At 53.4% G+C, this 17784-nt stretch overlaps 8 protein-coding genes and 2 non-coding genes across 10 annotated transcripts; 7 read left to right on the top strand and 3 right to left on the bottom strand.

Annotated features, from left to right (window-relative positions):
- Window positions 1-107: 107 nt before the first annotated feature.
- Window positions 108-1808, top strand: J4E90_004926 (uncharacterized protein; the record flags this gene model as incomplete). Its single annotated transcript, XM_051434485.1, has 1 exon — window positions 108-1808. One exon carries the CDS (start codon window positions 108-110, stop codon window positions 1806-1808), a length of 1701 nt encoding a protein of 566 aa, XP_051291741.1.
- A 601-nt stretch (window positions 1809-2409) lies between these two features.
- J4E90_004925 (uncharacterized protein) lies at window positions 2410-4832 on the top strand (the record flags this gene model as incomplete). Its single annotated transcript, XM_051434484.1, has 3 exons — window positions 2410-2529; window positions 2724-2945; window positions 2994-4832. The coding sequence occupies 3 exons, from the start codon at window positions 2410-2412 to the stop codon at window positions 4830-4832; spliced, it is 2181 nt and encodes a 726-aa protein (XP_051291740.1).
- A 546-nt stretch (window positions 4833-5378) lies between these two features.
- Window positions 5379-7982, top strand: J4E90_004924 (uncharacterized protein; the record flags this gene model as incomplete). The annotated part of the gene is made up of 4 exons (XM_051434483.1): window positions 5379-5397; window positions 5488-5603; window positions 5653-7110; window positions 7158-7982. The coding sequence occupies 4 exons, from the start codon at window positions 5379-5381 to the stop codon at window positions 7980-7982; spliced, it is 2418 nt and encodes an 805-aa protein (XP_051291739.1).
- Window positions 7983-8533: 551 nt separating this feature from the next.
- On the top strand, window positions 8534-9316 carry J4E90_004923 (uncharacterized protein; the record flags this gene model as incomplete). Its single annotated transcript, XM_051434482.1, has 1 exon — window positions 8534-9316. One exon carries the CDS (start codon window positions 8534-8536, stop codon window positions 9314-9316), a length of 783 nt encoding a protein of 260 aa, XP_051291738.1.
- A 1252-nt stretch (window positions 9317-10568) lies between these two features.
- J4E90_004922 (uncharacterized protein) lies at window positions 10569-11980 on the bottom strand (the record flags this gene model as incomplete). The annotated part of the gene is made up of 2 exons (XM_051434481.1): window positions 10569-11519; window positions 11978-11980. 2 exons carry the CDS (start codon window positions 11978-11980, stop codon window positions 10569-10571), a joined length of 954 nt encoding a protein of 317 aa, XP_051291737.1.
- A 756-nt stretch (window positions 11981-12736) lies between these two features.
- Window positions 12737-13357, bottom strand: J4E90_004921 (uncharacterized protein; the record flags this gene model as incomplete). Its single annotated transcript, XM_051434480.1, has 1 exon — window positions 12737-13357. The coding sequence occupies one exon, from the start codon at window positions 13355-13357 to the stop codon at window positions 12737-12739; it is 621 nt and encodes a 206-aa protein (XP_051291736.1).
- A 1284-nt stretch (window positions 13358-14641) lies between these two features.
- J4E90_004920 (uncharacterized protein) lies at window positions 14642-15382 on the top strand (the record flags this gene model as incomplete). Its single annotated transcript, XM_051434479.1, has 1 exon — window positions 14642-15382. One exon carries the CDS (start codon window positions 14642-14644, stop codon window positions 15380-15382), a length of 741 nt encoding a protein of 246 aa, XP_051291735.1.
- Window positions 15383-15996: 614 nt separating this feature from the next.
- Window positions 15997-16099, top strand: J4E90_004919. The gene has a single exon. It is a non-coding gene; the product is annotated as a tRNA-Ser (tRNA).
- Window positions 16100-16107: 8 nt separating this feature from the next.
- Window positions 16108-16188, top strand: J4E90_004918. Its single transcript has one exon. It is a non-coding gene; the product is annotated as a tRNA-Ser (tRNA).
- Window positions 16189-16491: 303 nt separating this feature from the next.
- J4E90_004917 (uncharacterized protein) lies at window positions 16492-17631 on the bottom strand (the record flags this gene model as incomplete). The annotated part of the gene is made up of 3 exons (XM_051434478.1): window positions 16492-17118; window positions 17188-17552; window positions 17607-17631. The coding sequence occupies 3 exons, from the start codon at window positions 17629-17631 to the stop codon at window positions 16492-16494; spliced, it is 1017 nt and encodes a 338-aa protein (XP_051291734.1).
- Window positions 17632-17784: the final 153 nt, after the last annotated feature.

The raw sequence follows: 17784 nt of genomic DNA, 5'->3' as shown, positions 1-17784 counted from the left end.
TCCTTATATCAAGCTCCTTTGAGTCGCCTACTCCCTACTGCTGGACATCTTCGTCACCTCAAGCTCCAGCACCCCAATCTAGACCTCGAGGTCTGATCGAGTCAATCATGGCGACAGAAGGCATACAGTTCCCCATGACGCGGGACTTTGCCAGTCCATCTAACGACCCACAACACCCCGGCCGACCCTCCTCATCCTCAGATACCACGACGCTCGATGCCGAAAAACAAGCTCCTCTCCACCGCGCGCCGACTGCCGAAGACATAGTCAACCTACCTACCCGCACCCTCTCCAACGATGCCAACCTCGAGGAATACACACAAGAAACCATCTCGGGGCAGATGATGCGCGAAGTTCGGTCCAACGCAGGCAAGGTCGAGAAGTACGACTTGGTCACTTTCACCATTGACGACAAGGAGAACCCGAAGAATTGGAGCAAGGCGTACAAGTGGTGGTGTACGATGTGTGTTGCAGCGACTTGCTTTGTTGTCGCGTTCAACTCGGCGGTCATCACAGCGGATCTGGAAGGTGTGAGCGCAGAGTTTGGAGTCAGCGAAGAGGTGGCGCTGTTGACTATCACGCTTTTCGTTGTTGGTTTTGGTGTTGGACCCATGGCATTTGCCCCGGCTTCTGAGATCTGGGGAAGACGGCCGGTCTATGGTGTCACGCTTGCTTTGGCTGTCATCTTCACTATCCCTGGAGCTGTCGCGCAGAACATCGGGACATTACTAGTAACGCGCTTCATTGCTGGTGTGGCTTTCTCGGCCCCTATGACGCTCGTTGGTGGAACATTGGCGGACATGTGGAAATCGGAAGAGAGGGGTGTTCCTATGGCAGCTTTCAGTGCGGCACCGTTCATCGGCCCTGGTGTTGGACCTTTGGTTGGCGGTTATCTCAGTCAAGCTGGTGGATGGCGCTGGCTCTACTGGATCCAACTTATCCTCAGCTTTATCGTCTGGATCCTCATCACCTTTACTGTCCCGGAGACATACGCACCCAAGATCCTGGCCAGGAGAGCGAAGAAGATGCGCAAGGAGACGGGCGATGACAAGTTTGTCACGGAACAGGATCTCGACATGCGGCCATTCAGCCAACGCCTCCAGCTTCTCCTCCTTCGACCCTTCCAGCTGCTCTTCCGTGAGCTCATCGTCTTCCTGATCACGCTCTACATGTCGGTTCTGTACGGTCTTCTGTACATGTTCTTCGTCGCATACCCGATTGTCTACCAGAAGGGCAAGGGCTGGAGTGCAGGTCCAACAGGTCTCATGTTCATTCCCCTCATCTGCGGTGTACTGCTCTCCGCTGCCTGCGCACCGCTCGTCAACAAACACTACATGAAGCTGGTGGAGAAGCACAACGGCCACCCACCAGCGGAAGCACGTCTGATCCCCATGATGTGCTCATGCTGGTTCATCCCTATTGGAGTTTTCATCTTTGCCTGGACAAGTCAGCCCGAGACCCACTGGGCAGGTCCGGCATTCGGCGGTGGCTCTGTGGGCTTCGGCTTCATCTTCCTGTACAACTCAGCCAACAACTATCTCGTCGATTCGTACCAGCACCAGGCTGCGTCAGCGCTGGCGGCGAAGACGTTCCTGCGCAGCTTCTGGGGAGCGGCTGTGGTGTTGTTCACAAATCAGATGTACGAGCGCTTGGGCGATCAGTGGGCCAGTTCTCTCATCGCTTTTATCGGGCTGGCCTGCTGCGCGATTCCTTTCTTCTTCTACTTTTACGGCGCGAAGATCCGTGAGCGTTCTCACTATGCCTATAGTGAGGAGGACAGGAACAAGGAGGAGAAGCTGGGAGCTTAGTAGGAGAAGGATAATCTGATCGTTTTTTGTTTTGTGGATCTATCGCCAAGCTTTCTTCGATTATTCTTGTTATGCTGCATTTTGGGCGTTTGGAGAGCTTGGTGTTCCACCGGGAAAAGGCCGTGGGAGGGGTCTTGGGATCGAAGGGTTTCTTTCGGCATCCATAGCGTATGTCAGTATTTTATAATCATTATCAACTTCCCACTTCCAACGTCTGTAGGAATTGAGCTGCGTAAGATCCTCCAGATGACGAGACAGCTAACTGTGAGTAAGTGAGTTGGTACCTGGCGATGAACCTTGGAAGGCGAGAGACATCATGAAGCCCTCTCAACGGTGATGTCATGGTCCGAGCTGATCGTAGGCCCTGGCTGAGTTGAAAAGAAGTGGATGCGATGGGCAGACGAAATTATTTCCATCGCTGGCCGGGAATGTCAAGCTTCCTAGTCGCGTGACTAGCCGGGGTAGCAAAGGGCCCGGCGATCGGCATCCTTGCCCAGGAGTGGGGCTCCAGCGAGCGGAAAGGCCGACCGAAGTCGACACTCCACCAGCGCGACTATCCGGCCCAGGCAGACCTCTGACGACTTTCCCCCGAGCTTCGACCATGGACGAGCTCAAGGACACGCACAACTCCAACGCGCCAAATGGATTTATGCAAGACACGCCGCCAAGAGCCGACGTCGATGAGATCCTGAGACGGAAGCGGAAGGCGCGAGAGTACAAGGTACGCCGTTGAGATGATGCGCTATCGATGCAGCGATGGAAAAGAGGAGGCTTTGGGGGTCGAGGGGCATTAGTATGGGCAGGTGTGAAGAGAGGCCTCTCTGCATTGCCGAATTGGGCTACAGGACCCGGCGCATCCAGCACGGCAGGAGCTACTGCCCCACGAACATGCGCTGACGCTCTACTCCCCTACAGGCCTGCTATCCGTGTCGACAGCGCAAGGTCAAGTGCGACCAGAACGTGCCCTGCAAGACATGCGTCGTCCGCGAACACCCCGAACTATGTACCTACCACCCGCCGAGCGAGTCGCACCCGCCCGCGAAACGAATCAACCTCGGACTTGGGCAGAACAACGGCCATGACTTCTCCAACGGCCTGGTTCACATACATGGCGGCACCGTCACGCTGCCCCGAGAGGTGCGCACACATATGACAGAAGGAGTGGCTGTATACTGACCGTAGCAGGACTGGGAACGCATCTGCGGCAAGCTGCAGCAGGCTGAGAAGTCGCTCAGTGATTTGAAGAATGCCGTCGGCAGCGTTGCGGAGATACCGCCACCTATGAACGGCTTCTCTCCAGCTGATGGATCCGGAAACACACCTCTGGCAGCAGCAGCGCCCATGGACGGCGAGCACAGCCACGTCAGAACCCAAGGAATACACACGCGCAACGACATCACCGGCCAAACGATACACATCGGCCCCAGCTCAGTACCAGCACTCGTCATGGCGTTAGGGAGGGGGGATACACAATGGGCGCCGGGCGTGCAAGATCTCCTGGGCAAGAAGAGCATGCTGCCGATATTTGGCCTGGACAACGAGAGCGCTACATACCCCTTCGTCGACCTTTGGGGGCTACCACACGGATCCATAGCGCGCGCCCACGAGCTTGCCAACGCATTACCGAGCGACTCTGAATGCCTGAGTTTCTTCCGCAGCTATCGCGAAACCGCGCACGCCGTATACCCCGCCGTTGCCGACATCGAGGCCATCGAATCCGATCTCCTGCTCTTCCTGATCAACCGCGCCAGCTCACAGGGTACGAACGGCATCACGGATCAGCAAATATATGGGAAAGACTTTCATTGGATCGGCATGGTCTTTGCTATACTAGCTTCAGGATGTCAATGCTCCAGCCTGTCACGAAAAGAGAGGGAGTTGACATCGCAGGTCTACGTCTGCTGCAGCTTTGAGTGCCTACGGTTCACCAATTTCTTATCGCACGCGACCATCGAAAACATACAGACCCTTCTTATCCTTGGAAACGTCATATCAAATAACATGAACGCCGGAGTTGCTTGGAGTCTGATGGGGTTGACAGTCCGCCTCTCGCAAACCCTAGGACTGCACCGACAGTGTCCTCCGTCAACGCCAGTGCAGCAAAGGGTGATCCGGAGCAAGACATGGTGGGCGCTTCTTTGGCAGGACTCGCTGCTGTCTGTCTCATACGACAGAGCCTCGTCGACCACCACTATTGACCATACTGTACCCATGAGCCAACATACAGCGCCGGGGACGAGAACATACGTCGAGAGTATGTACCGATTGTGCAAAGTAGGCCTCGACATAGTCCGTGAGCGCCAACGGCCACAAAACTCGCACGATGCCCTGATACGGATCACTGAACATCGCAACGAACTCCAGGAAATCATGATTGATGCCGCAGACTACCTCAAAGACTCGAGAAGATGCAGGTCGATGCGCGATCAGCTCGAACACTGGGCGCTATACCTGCACATATCGTACGTCACATCTGAGCTGTGTCGGCCAGCCATCAGCCCCGCCACCGTCAATCTCGATCTTTCCAAGACACTGCGGAAGACATGCATCGACAGTCTCACCAACACGGTCGAAGCATTCCTCGGTCTGCAAAACATGACCCCGTTTGCTACCCGTTCCTGGTCCGCTGTGCATCGCTCCTTGAGCTCTGCCTTACTGCTGGGTATCCTCGGCGAACACAATCGCAACGAACGGGCGCGCAGTCTGTTGCAGAATGTGATCCAAGTCCTCACAGATGTCACAAAAGACGTCGATCCTGCCGAGCTCGCCACGCCTATTACACGATCTGTGTCAGCTCTGGAGCGGCTACTGAGAATCACCACGACACACAACCGCAAGGCGAGTGAAGCAGGCTCACAGGCATCCCCCACGATGCACGTCTTCACTGCACAGGACATCAACAATGCCCTCAACGGAGATGCCGAGAACATGTTCTCGCAGTCGCCACTGCTTGGTCTGGATCTCGACTCTTCACCGTATGCGCTTATGGAGAGCATCGTGTGGGGTGCGCAAAAATCACCGTGAGAAGATGTGGAGCGTAGAGATTAGTCGAAAAGCGAAACAAAAGCAATGATACCCAGATGTGAGAGCGACATGCAGCGCTGTCGAATGAAAAGGTCAAACCAACAATCAGGCTCCCGTCATTATTCGGACGCCAGCAGTTTGACTGCCTTCCAACCTGCTGCCTAATTGCGCAGAATGACAGATATTAATGCCGTTAGGAGGGAGGCGATTATTGGGCCTTGTGTTTCTGAGAACAAGTTTCATATCGCGAGTGACAGTTTGGCCTGTAGTCCAGCGGCCGCTAAGTAGTAGTTTCAACTGAATGTAATGCGCTGAGAGGTTCTCTTCGTACCCACCTTGCCGCGTCGAGTGAAAGCTTGCTGTCAGCCCTACCCATGACGTCGCTAAGCGAGGCGGCTGCGAGTGTTTGCCTAGACCCTGCATCATCACCAGAACCCGTGCAAACTACCCTAGACGTCACCCAGATGGACTTGAGCGAGCGCCTTTCCTCTGAGCTTAAATGAAGGCTTAGCTCTTGCGTCGCCCCGCCACTCAGCAGTCGCCGCCATGTTCATGCTCCGAAACCGTAAGTCGAGCTTTGTTTGCCATGTTTCTCCTTCCCGAGCCGCTGCCCCTCCCCCTCCGTTGCTGCGACGACACTAATCCGTACCACCAGTCAGTAAATTTGTCTTTGGCGACAGCTCCAAGGAAACCATCGTCGAAATCGCCCAGGGCCAGCTTTACCTCGTCCGACCCCGCTCTGTCAAGGGATACTCGGAGCTTATATTCAAGGTACGCAGGCCCGTGATCCTGGACTGCATGTGCATTAACAGCCTAGTAGGACGCTGCAGCTACCATCCGCCGCACCGGGCAGGAGTTCCAGTATCAGCTCGTCATCCAGCGCGCATACGAAGAAGGCGAGGAGGACTTGCTAGCAGAAGAGAACGAGGACGCGGCACTTGACGCGCTTGCCGGCGACAAGGACGAAAAGACATTCCTGCTCGACGAAGACCTCCAGTTCCGCGACGACGTCCGCTCCACCGGCGAAAAGATCTTTGCGTGGCGCGACCTCAGCGGCGACGTCGACGACCTCTGGGAGTTTGTGTGCGACCCGTCAGTCAAGCCCGAAACCGCGTCTTTGTTTGAGCGCGTGGCTCTGCAGTGCCAGTACGAGAGGAAGTTCCGGAGAAGCCACGAACACGCGACCGAAGACGATCTCGCTGCTCTAGCCTACTACGAGGAACCTATCCCCGACGCGAGCCCCATCGCCAGCCCGACCCTCTCGAACGCCCGCGCGCTTCCCGTCGAGCCCCCCACTACCGAAGAACTGTTCCCGAACACCACGAAGGAAAAGATGGCCAAGAAGGTTGCAGGCAAGGGCACTGTCCCAGAGCAGGAGGATGCTACGGCCGCGCCACCCTCCGCCGCCCAGCCCCAGGCTCTTGAGACCCTGGTCGAAGGAGACGCGGAGCTTCACCTCTTCGACTTCCCCTCTGGCACCTTCATGAAGCAGGACGACAAGGTCAGCGTCACTGTTACCGAGATTGGCGACTGGAACTACTGGCTGCACATTGCTGGCGAAGAGCGCGAGTGGCTGGGACAGCCCATCGTCGAGGATATCAATCCCGTCTTCAACTACGAATACAAATCCTTCATCTTCAACCACTATCTCGACGATGGCTCGGCGTACTCATGGCTGTTGAAGTTCAAGGATCAAGACGAGCTCGAGAACATTCAGCAAGGTGTGATGCAAGCCCTTTGGGAGCACTTGAACAAGGTCAAATGGGGCAAGGCAAAGGATACAGATCGAGAATACGTTCTAGAAGCCTTCCAGGACTTGACTATGGAAGATGCGCCAGACGAGGAGCCAGAAGAGGAAGAAGAGGAGGACGAGGAAGAATATGAGAGCACCAACGAGCAGCGGAGCGAACACTATGACTCTGATGAGTCCGAGGATGACGTCGAGACTGGCCCGACCGACGGAGACCAGAACTCGCAGTTGGCGGTTGGCTACAAGCACGACAGGTCGTTCGTTGTGCGAGGAAACAAGATCGGTGTTTTCAAGCACACGCCCGAGAACCAGTTGCAGTTCTCTACAACCATCTCAAACATCAAGACACCAGGCGGCAAGGCTTTCAACCCGAACAAGGTCATGCTGCATCAGCAGGATCGCGACATGATCCTCCAGAACCTGGAGAACCCGAACAATCTCTACCGAATGGATCTGGAGACTGGTACCGTCGTTGATGAATGGAAGGTGCACGACGACATTCCCGTCAAGGTCTTTGCGCCGGAGAACGTACGTATACATCTGCTGATATCTGAATGTAAGCTGACATGTTACAGAAATTTGCCCAGATGAGCGGCGAGCAGACCTTCCTGGGTCTCTCCGATAACGCACTCTACCGTGTCGATCCTCGTTTGGCTGGCAACAAGCTTGTTGACGACCAGCTCAAGCAGTACGCTACGAAGAACGCATTCTCCGCTGCCGCGACTACCGAAAAGGGACATATTGCTGTTGCGTCTGAGAAGGGAGACATCCGCCTATTCGACAGACTCGGCATCAACGCAAAGACCCTCATCCCCGCGCTCGGTGACCCAATCATCGGCATGGACGTCTCAGCCGATGGTCGCTGGGTTCTCGCCACCACGCGAACCTACCTCCTCCTCATCGACGCTCTCCAGAAGGGCGGCAAAAACGATGGCAAACTTGGTTTCGAGAAGTCTTTCGCCAAAGATGACAAGCCCCAACCCCGCCGTCTGGCCCTCACGCCTGCCCACGTCGCCCAGTTCCAGCACGAGACCAAAGCCCCGATTTCCTTCACCACAGCGCGCTTCAACACAGGTCTCGACGACAAGGAGACAACCATCATCAGTGCTACTGGTCCCTTCATCGTTACTTGGAGCCTTAAGAAGGTGCTGGCTAACCGGAAGGACCCATACAACATCAAGCGCTACTCCGAGGAAGTCAAGGCCGATAACTTCAAGTTCGGATCAGACAAGAACCTTATTGTTGCGCTGCCAAACGAAGTCGACATGGTAGCTAAGAGGGCGTTGCAGCGACCGACGCGCGAGAGTATCGCGATGCCGAGTCGCGTCGGTGCCGGCAGGAAGAGCGGAGTTCGCGGAAGCTATCTCGGTAGGAACGAGATTGTGAACAGCCCATACTAGGCTGCAAAGCCGCCACGTTTCGACGTTTTTCTTAAAGGTACGGGTGCGATCTGGTGATGATTACGATCATCGCCATGGGCGGTATCGGCGTTGTGCAATCTTCTTCTTTGAGCTACGGATGCCATTACGACGAAATGCGAGTAGCTAGTAACTATATGATTCCCCTTTTAGCTCGAGACTGCAAATGTAACCCTTTCAATCGCATCTGTACTGTTATCAATACATTTGGGAAAGTTATCGCTTTGATTTGCGACGGGAGGTAGTGGGTGCTTTTGTACGAGGAGGGCAGGAGGATACATGGCACTTTCCTTTCTCCCAAGAACTGGCAACAACGACCCCGGCGACGACGTCAGAGCGCGCTGCCACCCAGCCTCTCGGATGACGCCCCCGGAAGACGACAATGCGGTGAGTGCTTCACCGGTGCGGTCTCTATTTGCTAGCCGGGCACCGAAAACAATTCTACAGCGAAGAAAACAAGAGGACATCTGAGCGTATGACACTCATGTTGGCATGCATGTCCACGACATGAGGGGATTGTATGAATGCAGTAAATGCCCAAAGCTTTGGTACGACCTGTACCTTATAGCTTACACGAGTCGGGATGCAAGGGCGAAGATGGAGAAATCACAGCGCGATTCGACGGCGTTTTCCGGGTCGACTATCAAAAGTCTATGACCAGCGAAGCACCATGCGTGCTTGCAGTAGTAAGAGCCTCGAGTCAATCACCTAAAGCTTGGAACGCCGGAGAGGAGCACCTGGCCGATGGCATAAAGATATGGGCCAAAAATCTTTTTGACGAGTTCGCGAACGACTACGATAGCAATGAGGGCATCAATGCTACACTCATTGCGATGTCCTACGTCCATACATCAGTCGCCCCTACAGGAAAGTTCTCCCAGGCGCACACGACCACCGACCCAACCCGAAGGGCCTATTATGCTCGCGCACATAAATTTACGTATAATATCGACAGGTTCCTGGAGCATTCCACCGCTCGTGGAACCAAGCCTATCATCCTTTCCATCGGCCTAGATGGGTTCGCATGCAAGGCAACCCTAATCCTGCCGTGGCTCCAGCGCTCTCCATCTTTCACGCTCATCGTCCGCGAGACTGAGTTGGTGTATGGCATGAACATATCCTACTTCCCTCAGCATAACTCCGGGTTCTACTATGGGTTCTTCGAGTCTCGCGACCTTCTCGTTGGGCTGTCCACGCAAACGGCGGTAGATGACGGCGTCAAGAACCTACTGGCGGCCTGGAAGGCTTGCCAGGACTGGAAAGACTACGGTCAAGCACACAACGGTCGCTTGATCGGGCGGAACGGCGACCGGTAACGCGTGCTCAAGAAGTCAAAACGTGACCCAAAGAAATCGCCCGTGGTTCCGACTGGCGGAATTACCAACATTTTCAAAGCAGCATGAGCAACACAACGACATAGATCATGCGAACCGCCACGACTACACTATACCTGGTCTTTACGACTCTACGAAGTCACGACACCCTCGCTACGTGTTCATCTTCCTACCATTGATCTGTTTAATTGTTACGCCGGCAGAGCATATCATATGTCATATCGCGAGGAACTCTCAGACGACATCAATTGAAAAGGTCTCGCTAGAATAGTTGGCGAGAGGAGGTAGAAGACTAGCACGTCTCGTGCTACGGTTTCGTGTATACGAGATGGCGACATAGGCGTTAATGGAACTCCTCTCGATGAACACAATGGAGGGTTGAGCATACATGATTGTCTACAAAAAGCGGATAAAAGACGTATCTACGCTGTGTCCTTCCGGGTCTAGACGGGCACGTGGCAGACTACGTCAAACCCTTTGTTCAAAGACGTTGCCAGGTCCAAGATGGTCCTGAGAGGGCAGCTCGGTGACGACGCCGAGATCATTGAGTGTCTTCCGCCAGGAGGAGCGAGGATCCATTACGATCAGGTGAGCAGCGGTCAGGAGACGTCTACAAACGCCACCAGATCTTCGGCCTCCACTGGCCGACTCTCATAGAGTACCTTTACCGAGCCCTACTTTGTTGTGACGGCTGTGGCACCGAGAAGATGCACGAATCCAATGGGCTCTGCAGGCTATCTATTGCCCCATTACCCTTTCAATGTTGGCTTTATGTATTTAACAGTCGCAGAGCGTGGGCACGCGCTATCACCGCCAACGGGATATGTTATCTCCTAGCCGTTGTTTAAATTTGGGATTCATCTTAACGATAGCTATTGTAGTCTTCCCGGTCAGCTTTGACAATTAATTATACCGATGTGCACTGCACAGTAGCTTCCTGGCTATCCTCTCACATACAGCTGATAACCTGACGACTCTAGTTGTAGCTTTCTAGTGCACGTATTGGCCTGAATCATCGCTATTCATGCTGCAACGTAGCCTCCAAGCTGGCTCATACGTGTCACTTGTAAGTTCTCCGAAAGCTATATCCTCTCCAAAGGCATGTCTGTTACTGGTGGATTGGAGCTGACCAAATTTCGCAAATACAGAATTCGCCTTCCTGGCCACACCGGCTTCGTGGAGCTTCTGGTAGATGCCCTCGATCAACAGTCGCACGATCGGAGCCAACCTACTCTTACGGTACTCTCGCCTTGCCTTTCGCCTTTGTGATAGCGTCCTTCTTGGCTGATTGCACGTCTTTGTCGTCGCGGTCCCGCACACGATCCCGGACCATGCCGAATGCACCTTTCGCGATCTCCTCGGTCGTCACCTTCTCCCGGTCCTCGAGGCCCTCACTTGCAGATTGCAGCTCACCAAAAGTAGCAAACATGGAGTTGGCCTTCTTGATCGAGCCAGCTTCGTGCAGCTCTTTGTACGTACCATCCGTGAACAAGCGCACGATTTCGACCGCTTGTTCTTGTCCAAAACGATAGACTCGTGAGGCCGCCTGATGCTCCGTAGCCCAGTTGAACGCCGGCTCAACATGCACGACGGTAGCACAACGATGTTGAGCGTCATGGCCAGCGATGTTGAGAGCATACATTGTTATGAGGATTTGCGGCATGTCCTCTTCGTCGAAGGCCCGGATATTCTTGTGACGCTCGTCCGGAGGCATGTTGGTGTCCAGGAGGACCGCACAAATTCCAAGGAACTCCACAAGCTTCAGGAACATCTCAGCGAATCTGGGGAATTGGAAGGTTGCGAAGATCTTTCGGTGGCTGGCGACCTTGGTGTTACCCAAGATCACCCGCTGGATTTCCCAAAGCAAGTACTTCATCCTGGGCGAGCCCCGCAAGAATTGCCGTAGAACCTCTTCGTCGCTATCCAGCGGGCGATCTATATCCTCTGGGTTCAAGGCTTCAGCTGTCTTGACCCTCGTGGTGAGAAGAGGGAGACCCTCACGCCGCTGCGCACGGGTTGCCGCCGCCGCCGTCAAAATCTTGTCCAGCCCGGAGAAGCCGATGTGCGTGCAAAGCACCGACAGCTTTGCGAACTTGGATCCGATCTTTGCCAAGTCCGTCTTGAAGTCCTTCACCTTCGCGGTCTTTGCCAACGAGGCCGCTTCGAAGTGCTCGGCAAACTCACGCTAGTATCTGTCTTCTCGCTCGTTGTAGGCTGCCAACTCGTCAGCGGTAGTCAGGGCTTCCCCACAAGAACTGACACAAGATCGTTTCTTCGCTTTCTAGTGGGCGGTTCTTATCTTCCGGGTTCGAGATTCCAACTTTCTTCTTTCTGGCGGTGAGAAGATAGAGACCCTCCTTTCGCATCGCGCAAATTGCCCATGTTAACATTCGAGTCCTGAGAATCCGATGTGGGCGCAGAGCACCGATAATTTGGAGAAATTGGAGCTCGGTCTCTTCTGCACTGCTTTTCTGGCCTTTTTCTGGCGGCCGCACGCTTCCATGTAGCTGCCCAAGGTCTAGTCATCAAATTGTCAGAGGATTGTAGATGTTTTGTATTCCTCCGCAATATTTATATATTGACACCAGGTATCTTCTTGATGAGTTGTAGGCTTCCAGATATATATAATCCAAGGGATAAAACCATTGGTGAAGCTAGTGTCTTATCCCAGCTGATGGATAACTTTGCTGGACAGATGAATTAAGGGATTGTAGGCTCCTAGATACCTATATTACGAAAGCACGAACCATAAACAAGGCTCATGTTCTCCCTGGCCTCAGCGACGTCATTACTGAACAGGTTTCTTGACAGAACCAACATGGAGCTAATCTTGTGGACGCGTGTGGCGACGATCTTTACATCGACCTCATCCATGATGGGCTTCTTCATGTGCCATCCAATGTAGTAACGAAAGGCTGTTGTTGAACAGCACTTCAAGCTGTCAAGATTGGATGGGTATTAATTGTCGTATGGATTCTCTGGGAAGGGTGCTGGTATGTCTACCAGTATCGATCGGCCATCCACCTTTTGGCGGGATTTTCGGTCGAGGCTTGACGGTTGGTAGCGGTGGTACTTCAGCAGTGCGGTCTGGTACGCGCACTACCAGCCGTATGAGATCTCTGTCCTGATCTCCATGTCGCCAAAATCGTCCATCGAGTTGTAGTCGCTCCTCCAATCCTCGATCGACTCAGAGCGGTCCTTGACGACAGTGTGATCTAGTGCCTGAAAGAAGCGATCGAGTAGTACATGTTATTATCCGAGACCCTGGGATAGTACATATCGTTGGGGTTCTCCTGGAAACGAAGGTGAAACATCCTTCACGATAGTCTTGCCGTCGATCTTCTTCCTGTCATTGCGATCCAGGCTTGGTGGACGATCACCGTTGTATCTTATGAGCGCAGGCTAGTGCGAGCACTGCCACCCGTCTTCGATGGACCCCTTAATTTGTTGAGTATCTAGCTCGTCCACCGAGCTGCAGTCGCTGTGCCAATCTTCGAGGGGCTCAGAGCGGTTGTTGACACCGGTAGCCAGGCCTTCCTTGAACTTGTCGTACCGCGACTTTCGAACCTCTTCGGTGCTGTGGGTTGAGTTTAGATCGGCGACCCATCCCCATCCGACGAACTCTAGGAAAGCCAAGTACCCATCGAAGTCCAGGATAGTGTCAACAACAGGGGATCCTGTGAAGACGGCCTTGAAATGTGCATCGAATGACATGAGAATATTACCTTGTCGAGTCCGATCGCATCTACGGATACATTGAGCTTCGTCAAGAATAATGCGGAGGAAAAGCTTGTGCCGCTGCTCACGCGCACTCTCGGTATCCTTTAGGTTTTGCAGCTGGCTGTAGCTTGCCACCACAGCTGTGTGTCCCGCACGAGCCCCCGTGTATACGCTGTGCCTTTTGTCGAAGGGGAGTCGCTCCTTGCGAGTACCAGCTTCCTCGCCGTAGTTGTAGACGTCACAGTTGATTTTCAGCTGATTGGTATCCCGGATTGCCTCGTCTCGTCGCACTTGCGGATGCATTGTCCTTCGTCCAAGATGATCCTCAAGCGTCTATCGCGTTCTCCTCGCTCCTTCTTGCCGTCTTCGATGGCTTGAAGCTGACTGTATGTAGCCACCACAATGGTATGACCTGCCCGGGCTGACGCATAAGTTGCGTGCTTGGGGTCAAACAAGAGGCGCTCCCTTCGAGCTCTGGGTGGCTGATGGTATTGTAGACGTCCCATTCGGTCGATCTTGTGACCGTGGTAGTATAGGTCTCTGAAGTGGTCCTGGTTCATCCATTTCCTCTACGAGCCGGGCATCAACTCGGAGTTCCAATAGACAGTGATGACGCCCCGCTCGGTCAGAATAGCGCGAGCATCGCGTAGAGCCGCCTGCCAGTCCGCATCGCTACCGACAGTGCTCTCGTCATCTTGAAGATCACCAATCACCACCGTGGTTGCTGTCAGTGTCTCTTTCCTTGCTGTCATCGTGAATACCCCGACGACCCACATGTTGGATGTCGCGAAATTGCAGACTGGCTTGCGTTCAAGAGTTTCTGTCGCGCCATCACCCTTGCTAGAGGTCCACTCTACCTGCAGTACGATATCTCTGGCCGTCGAGATTGAAGGGAGGTGGGAGGAAGAAACTTGTCTCGCGACGCGTCGTGATCTTGGCGAGACGGCGCGTCACGCACGTGAACTGCCCGGGTGCGCTCCACCGTCCACGTGGAAAGACATCGAACTGCCCAGACCCACTATCCCAGTGCTGAGAGGGCAAAGCTTCATTGTGTTGCTAGCTCCAGGGATAGGTCCGGGGCCGGACTTGTAGTGTATATCTTGATAGAACCACGGTATCGTATTCGTTGGAAGGTAGCTGATGTATTGAATCGTCGCATGTAGGTGGAATGTGGCCTCCCGGTAGGCTTCCGAATGTCAGCTGAACGATGACTTTACCTATCTCGTCAATTGTTCGCAATTCGGTTTTGGGCCAACGGTCATATTGTGCGTATGTTCAGTTCCGTTGGCCTCTTTCTCATCCCTTCCATTATTTAATGGGCGGACTCAGTCATCGTATATCTCGTGTGTGTTGCGGGAGTTCTGTTTCGTTGAGATGAGCATTCGGTCAGTCGAGGGCTCCGCTTGGTCCTGTTGAAAGCGCCAAGGCCAAGGTGACTGCCTGTTTCGTAGGTGAAGGTGAGAGACGAAAAATAGGTGAAGCCAGATTTGGAGCTACTGCGACCATACAAGGTCTTTCCGCCTTTCCTTAACTGCCTGTTCCCACGCCACCTCGCCCCATCCTTTGCCGCTTGCACTTCGAAAAGAGATGGATAACGATCAAAACAGCGGTGACGTTGGCGCTGATGACGCGATGGCGAGGCAGGATATTCCCGAGACTGTACAGCCGAAGGCCATCCTCATACTATACGACCTGGAGCTCACCAACGGAGACTTGCCAAGATCCATTCAGATCGCGATTCCAAAGCTTCCGTCCACGGACAGTGTCGATCCCACCTCTTCATACCGCGAAAACGACGACTCGGAGTGTCCGCATCCTTCGCCATCCACAAATGCGACGGACTTGAAGCGAAAACGCACTGGTGATGGTGCAGCTCGAGCGCCGAAAAAGTCACGAGCGTCGGAAAGGTCATCATCACCAGCGTTTCCTATGGGCAGATTGGCAGATTTGAGAGGTACACCGGTGCCTACAGAGTCAGAGACCCCTCCCATAGACAACGTCGAGTTCTTGAAATGGGTAAGAAAGCAGATGGCAGGGTATGCGCCAGCAGATAATAAGCGATTGCTACCAGCGATCGGCGGTTTGAGAAATCCAGATACTCTAGAGCTTGCCTTCGAGATTGCGTCAAAGGTTCTGGGCAGACACTTGGCCACGTTGGTGGAAGAGGCAAAAGAGATGAGAACCATGTACGGCAAGGTCCAGAAGTCAGGTGGTCCTTGCGTCAAGTCTCTCTTGCAGACTCTCGAACAAGCAATTCGTCAGGTTGACAAGAGACGAGACGATTTCGCCGAGCGAGTGAGGGCTTTCGAAGCGGAAGCGAAGGCATGAGGTGGGATGACAAGAGACGCAGCGAAGCCGTCCGTGGACAGGATTGTTGATATCGGCTCTCCCAGGTTGTCAGTCAGTTAGTCATGGTTGAGTAGTCAGTGGATTGACCGGTCAGTAGTCAGTTCTTCCGCGAGGCTCAAATACATAGGTACGTGGCTATACTACCAAGGTCGTCCATCCACTTTATACATGATCTTCCCCCTTTTGTTTTGCTGCTTACCGGCAGCTTAGGCTAACGACCATCACCTTGGAACATGTACCTAGGTATGGAAAGCAACATACTCAATGAACCAGCATTCGGATTTCGGGACTTATTGGAGCACTGTATTCCTCGAAAGCCCATTGTCGAATAGTGATGGGGTGATGGTAAGATGTTGGAAGTTGCTAAGTACAAACTCAGCTCAACGTCCCCGCACTTACCGCCCGATTACCCGTCAAACCTCCAGCCCCACGAACACGTCCCACCTTCCTGTCGCCGCAACTCAACATGTTTAGCTCGCCTCCACCAGATCCGCCCAAAATTCCAGTTCTCGACCCCTAACGTCGGCATTTGATCTTTGGGAATATGAAAACATCAGATCCAGGTTTCTTCATCAATCAGCAATCAATTGTCTGGCACTTTGGCGGAGTGGTTAACGCGCTGGCCTGCTAGTCTTCAGTATTGAGGGAAGTTAGCCAGTTCCTTCGGGAGCGTGTGTTCGAATCACACAGGTGTCGCATCCGGGGGCGTTGTGGCGGAGTGGTTATCGCGCAAGACTAGAAATCTTGTTCCTTCGGGAGCGTCAGTTCGAATCTGGCCAACGTCGTCTTTTTGCTCTAGCAGTGTCCTCGGTGTGGTGGTGTTGATAGCGAGGTGTTGAGGTTTACTTTTTTTGGGGCGGGGGAGTTGGGCTTGAACGTTAGAACATTAATGCGAAGCCTGCAGTAATCTTGTCTTTTGAGGAACATCAAACAATAGTGCTGTGGCATGTGAGGCAATAGTTAACATGTACTGGAGATATGGTTCAAGTTCTCCTGTATCTTGTTGAATGTTGTGATTGGACTTGAGGTTGTTGGCTGATCTCTCGTGATCTCCTACCCTACCCTACCCTTCTACATTAGACTAACTCCTAATCGATCGTACAAATAACCTTGCCCTTAGTCTTGTTCTCCTCCAACAGCCTGTGCGCATCCTGCACCTCCTCCCACGGCAAGACCTTCTCCACAAACAGCTTGAAACTGCCATCCTTCATCTTAGGCAACGCATGCTCCACAAGCTGATCCCTGAGTTTGCCCTGGTAGTCCTCGTCTCTCGATCGCAGACTGCTTCCCACAAAGGTACACCTCTTCCTGATGAATGCGCTGATATCCGTACCCTCTGGCACCTTGGTACCGCCCATGAAGCCCAGATTGACGATGACACCATCTTTGGCGATAGCATCAAGATTTGCTTGGAAGTAGGATGCACCGATGAAATCCACGATGATGTCTACGCCCTTCCCATTTGTAGCCTTCATAACCTCTTCCGCCCAGTTCTGAGATGTGGTGTTGAATGCAGCGGTTGCACCAAGTTCCTTGACGGCGAAATTACATTTGGCGTCTTGACGTGCGGTTGCGTAGACTGCGGAAGCGTTGTCGGCGAGGGAGAGTTGAATACCGGCGATCGAGACTGAAGAGGCGGCTGCGTGCCAGAGGATGGTTTTGCCGGCAGCGAATTGGCCGACGAGGTACATGGCTTGGGTTGCTGTGATCCAGGTCTATGAGGACTTTGTTAGCAAAACGATAATTTACGGTGCGCTGGACGCTACGAGAAGGCATTGACTTACCTCAGGAATACCCGCGCATTGCTCCCAAGTCAACTCTTTTGGTTTCCGCACCAGCATGTGTGTTGACACGGCAATGTACTCGGCGTACGCTCCTCCATATGCTAGGCCAAAGACTTCATCGTCCACCTTGAAGCCCTCCTTGCCTCCGCCTTCTGCGCTCAACTCTGCGATTGTACCCGAGAACTCTACACCAAGGATTTTTGAAGCACCAGGGGGTACTGGATACATTCCTTCGCGTTGCAATAGGTCCATGCGATTCAGACCAAAAGCCTTGATTTTAACGAGCGCTTGCGACTTTCCGAGCTTCGGCTTGGGGATGTCGGTGATGTGGAGGTTTTCGATGGGGCCTTTGCCATCTTTGATATCTTCGCAAAGTTAGCAAATTCGGCGTTTCAAAGTACAATAATGTTGGTACACACCTACTGCGCGCATCGTGTCGCTCATTGTAATAGTCGATGGGGTTTGTTGGCCGCTGAAAATGAATACGAGTAGATTGAAATGTAGAAAGGTGGCGCTTTACAATTAGTGAGGGGTTGTCAGAGAGATTGTCAGAGTGTCAGAGTGTCAGAAATTCATAAGGAAAGTGGTAGTCTGTTC

The sequence above is a fragment of the Alternaria incomplexa genome (assembly GCF_024043165.1).
Source record: "Alternaria incomplexa strain BMP 0042 chromosome Unknown scaffold_6, whole genome shotgun sequence".
NCBI lineage: Eukaryota > Fungi > Ascomycota > Dothideomycetes > Pleosporales > Pleosporaceae > Alternaria > Alternaria incomplexa.
Note: the sequence above shows the minus strand (reverse complement) of the source record. Positions and strands in the feature narration are given on the sequence as shown.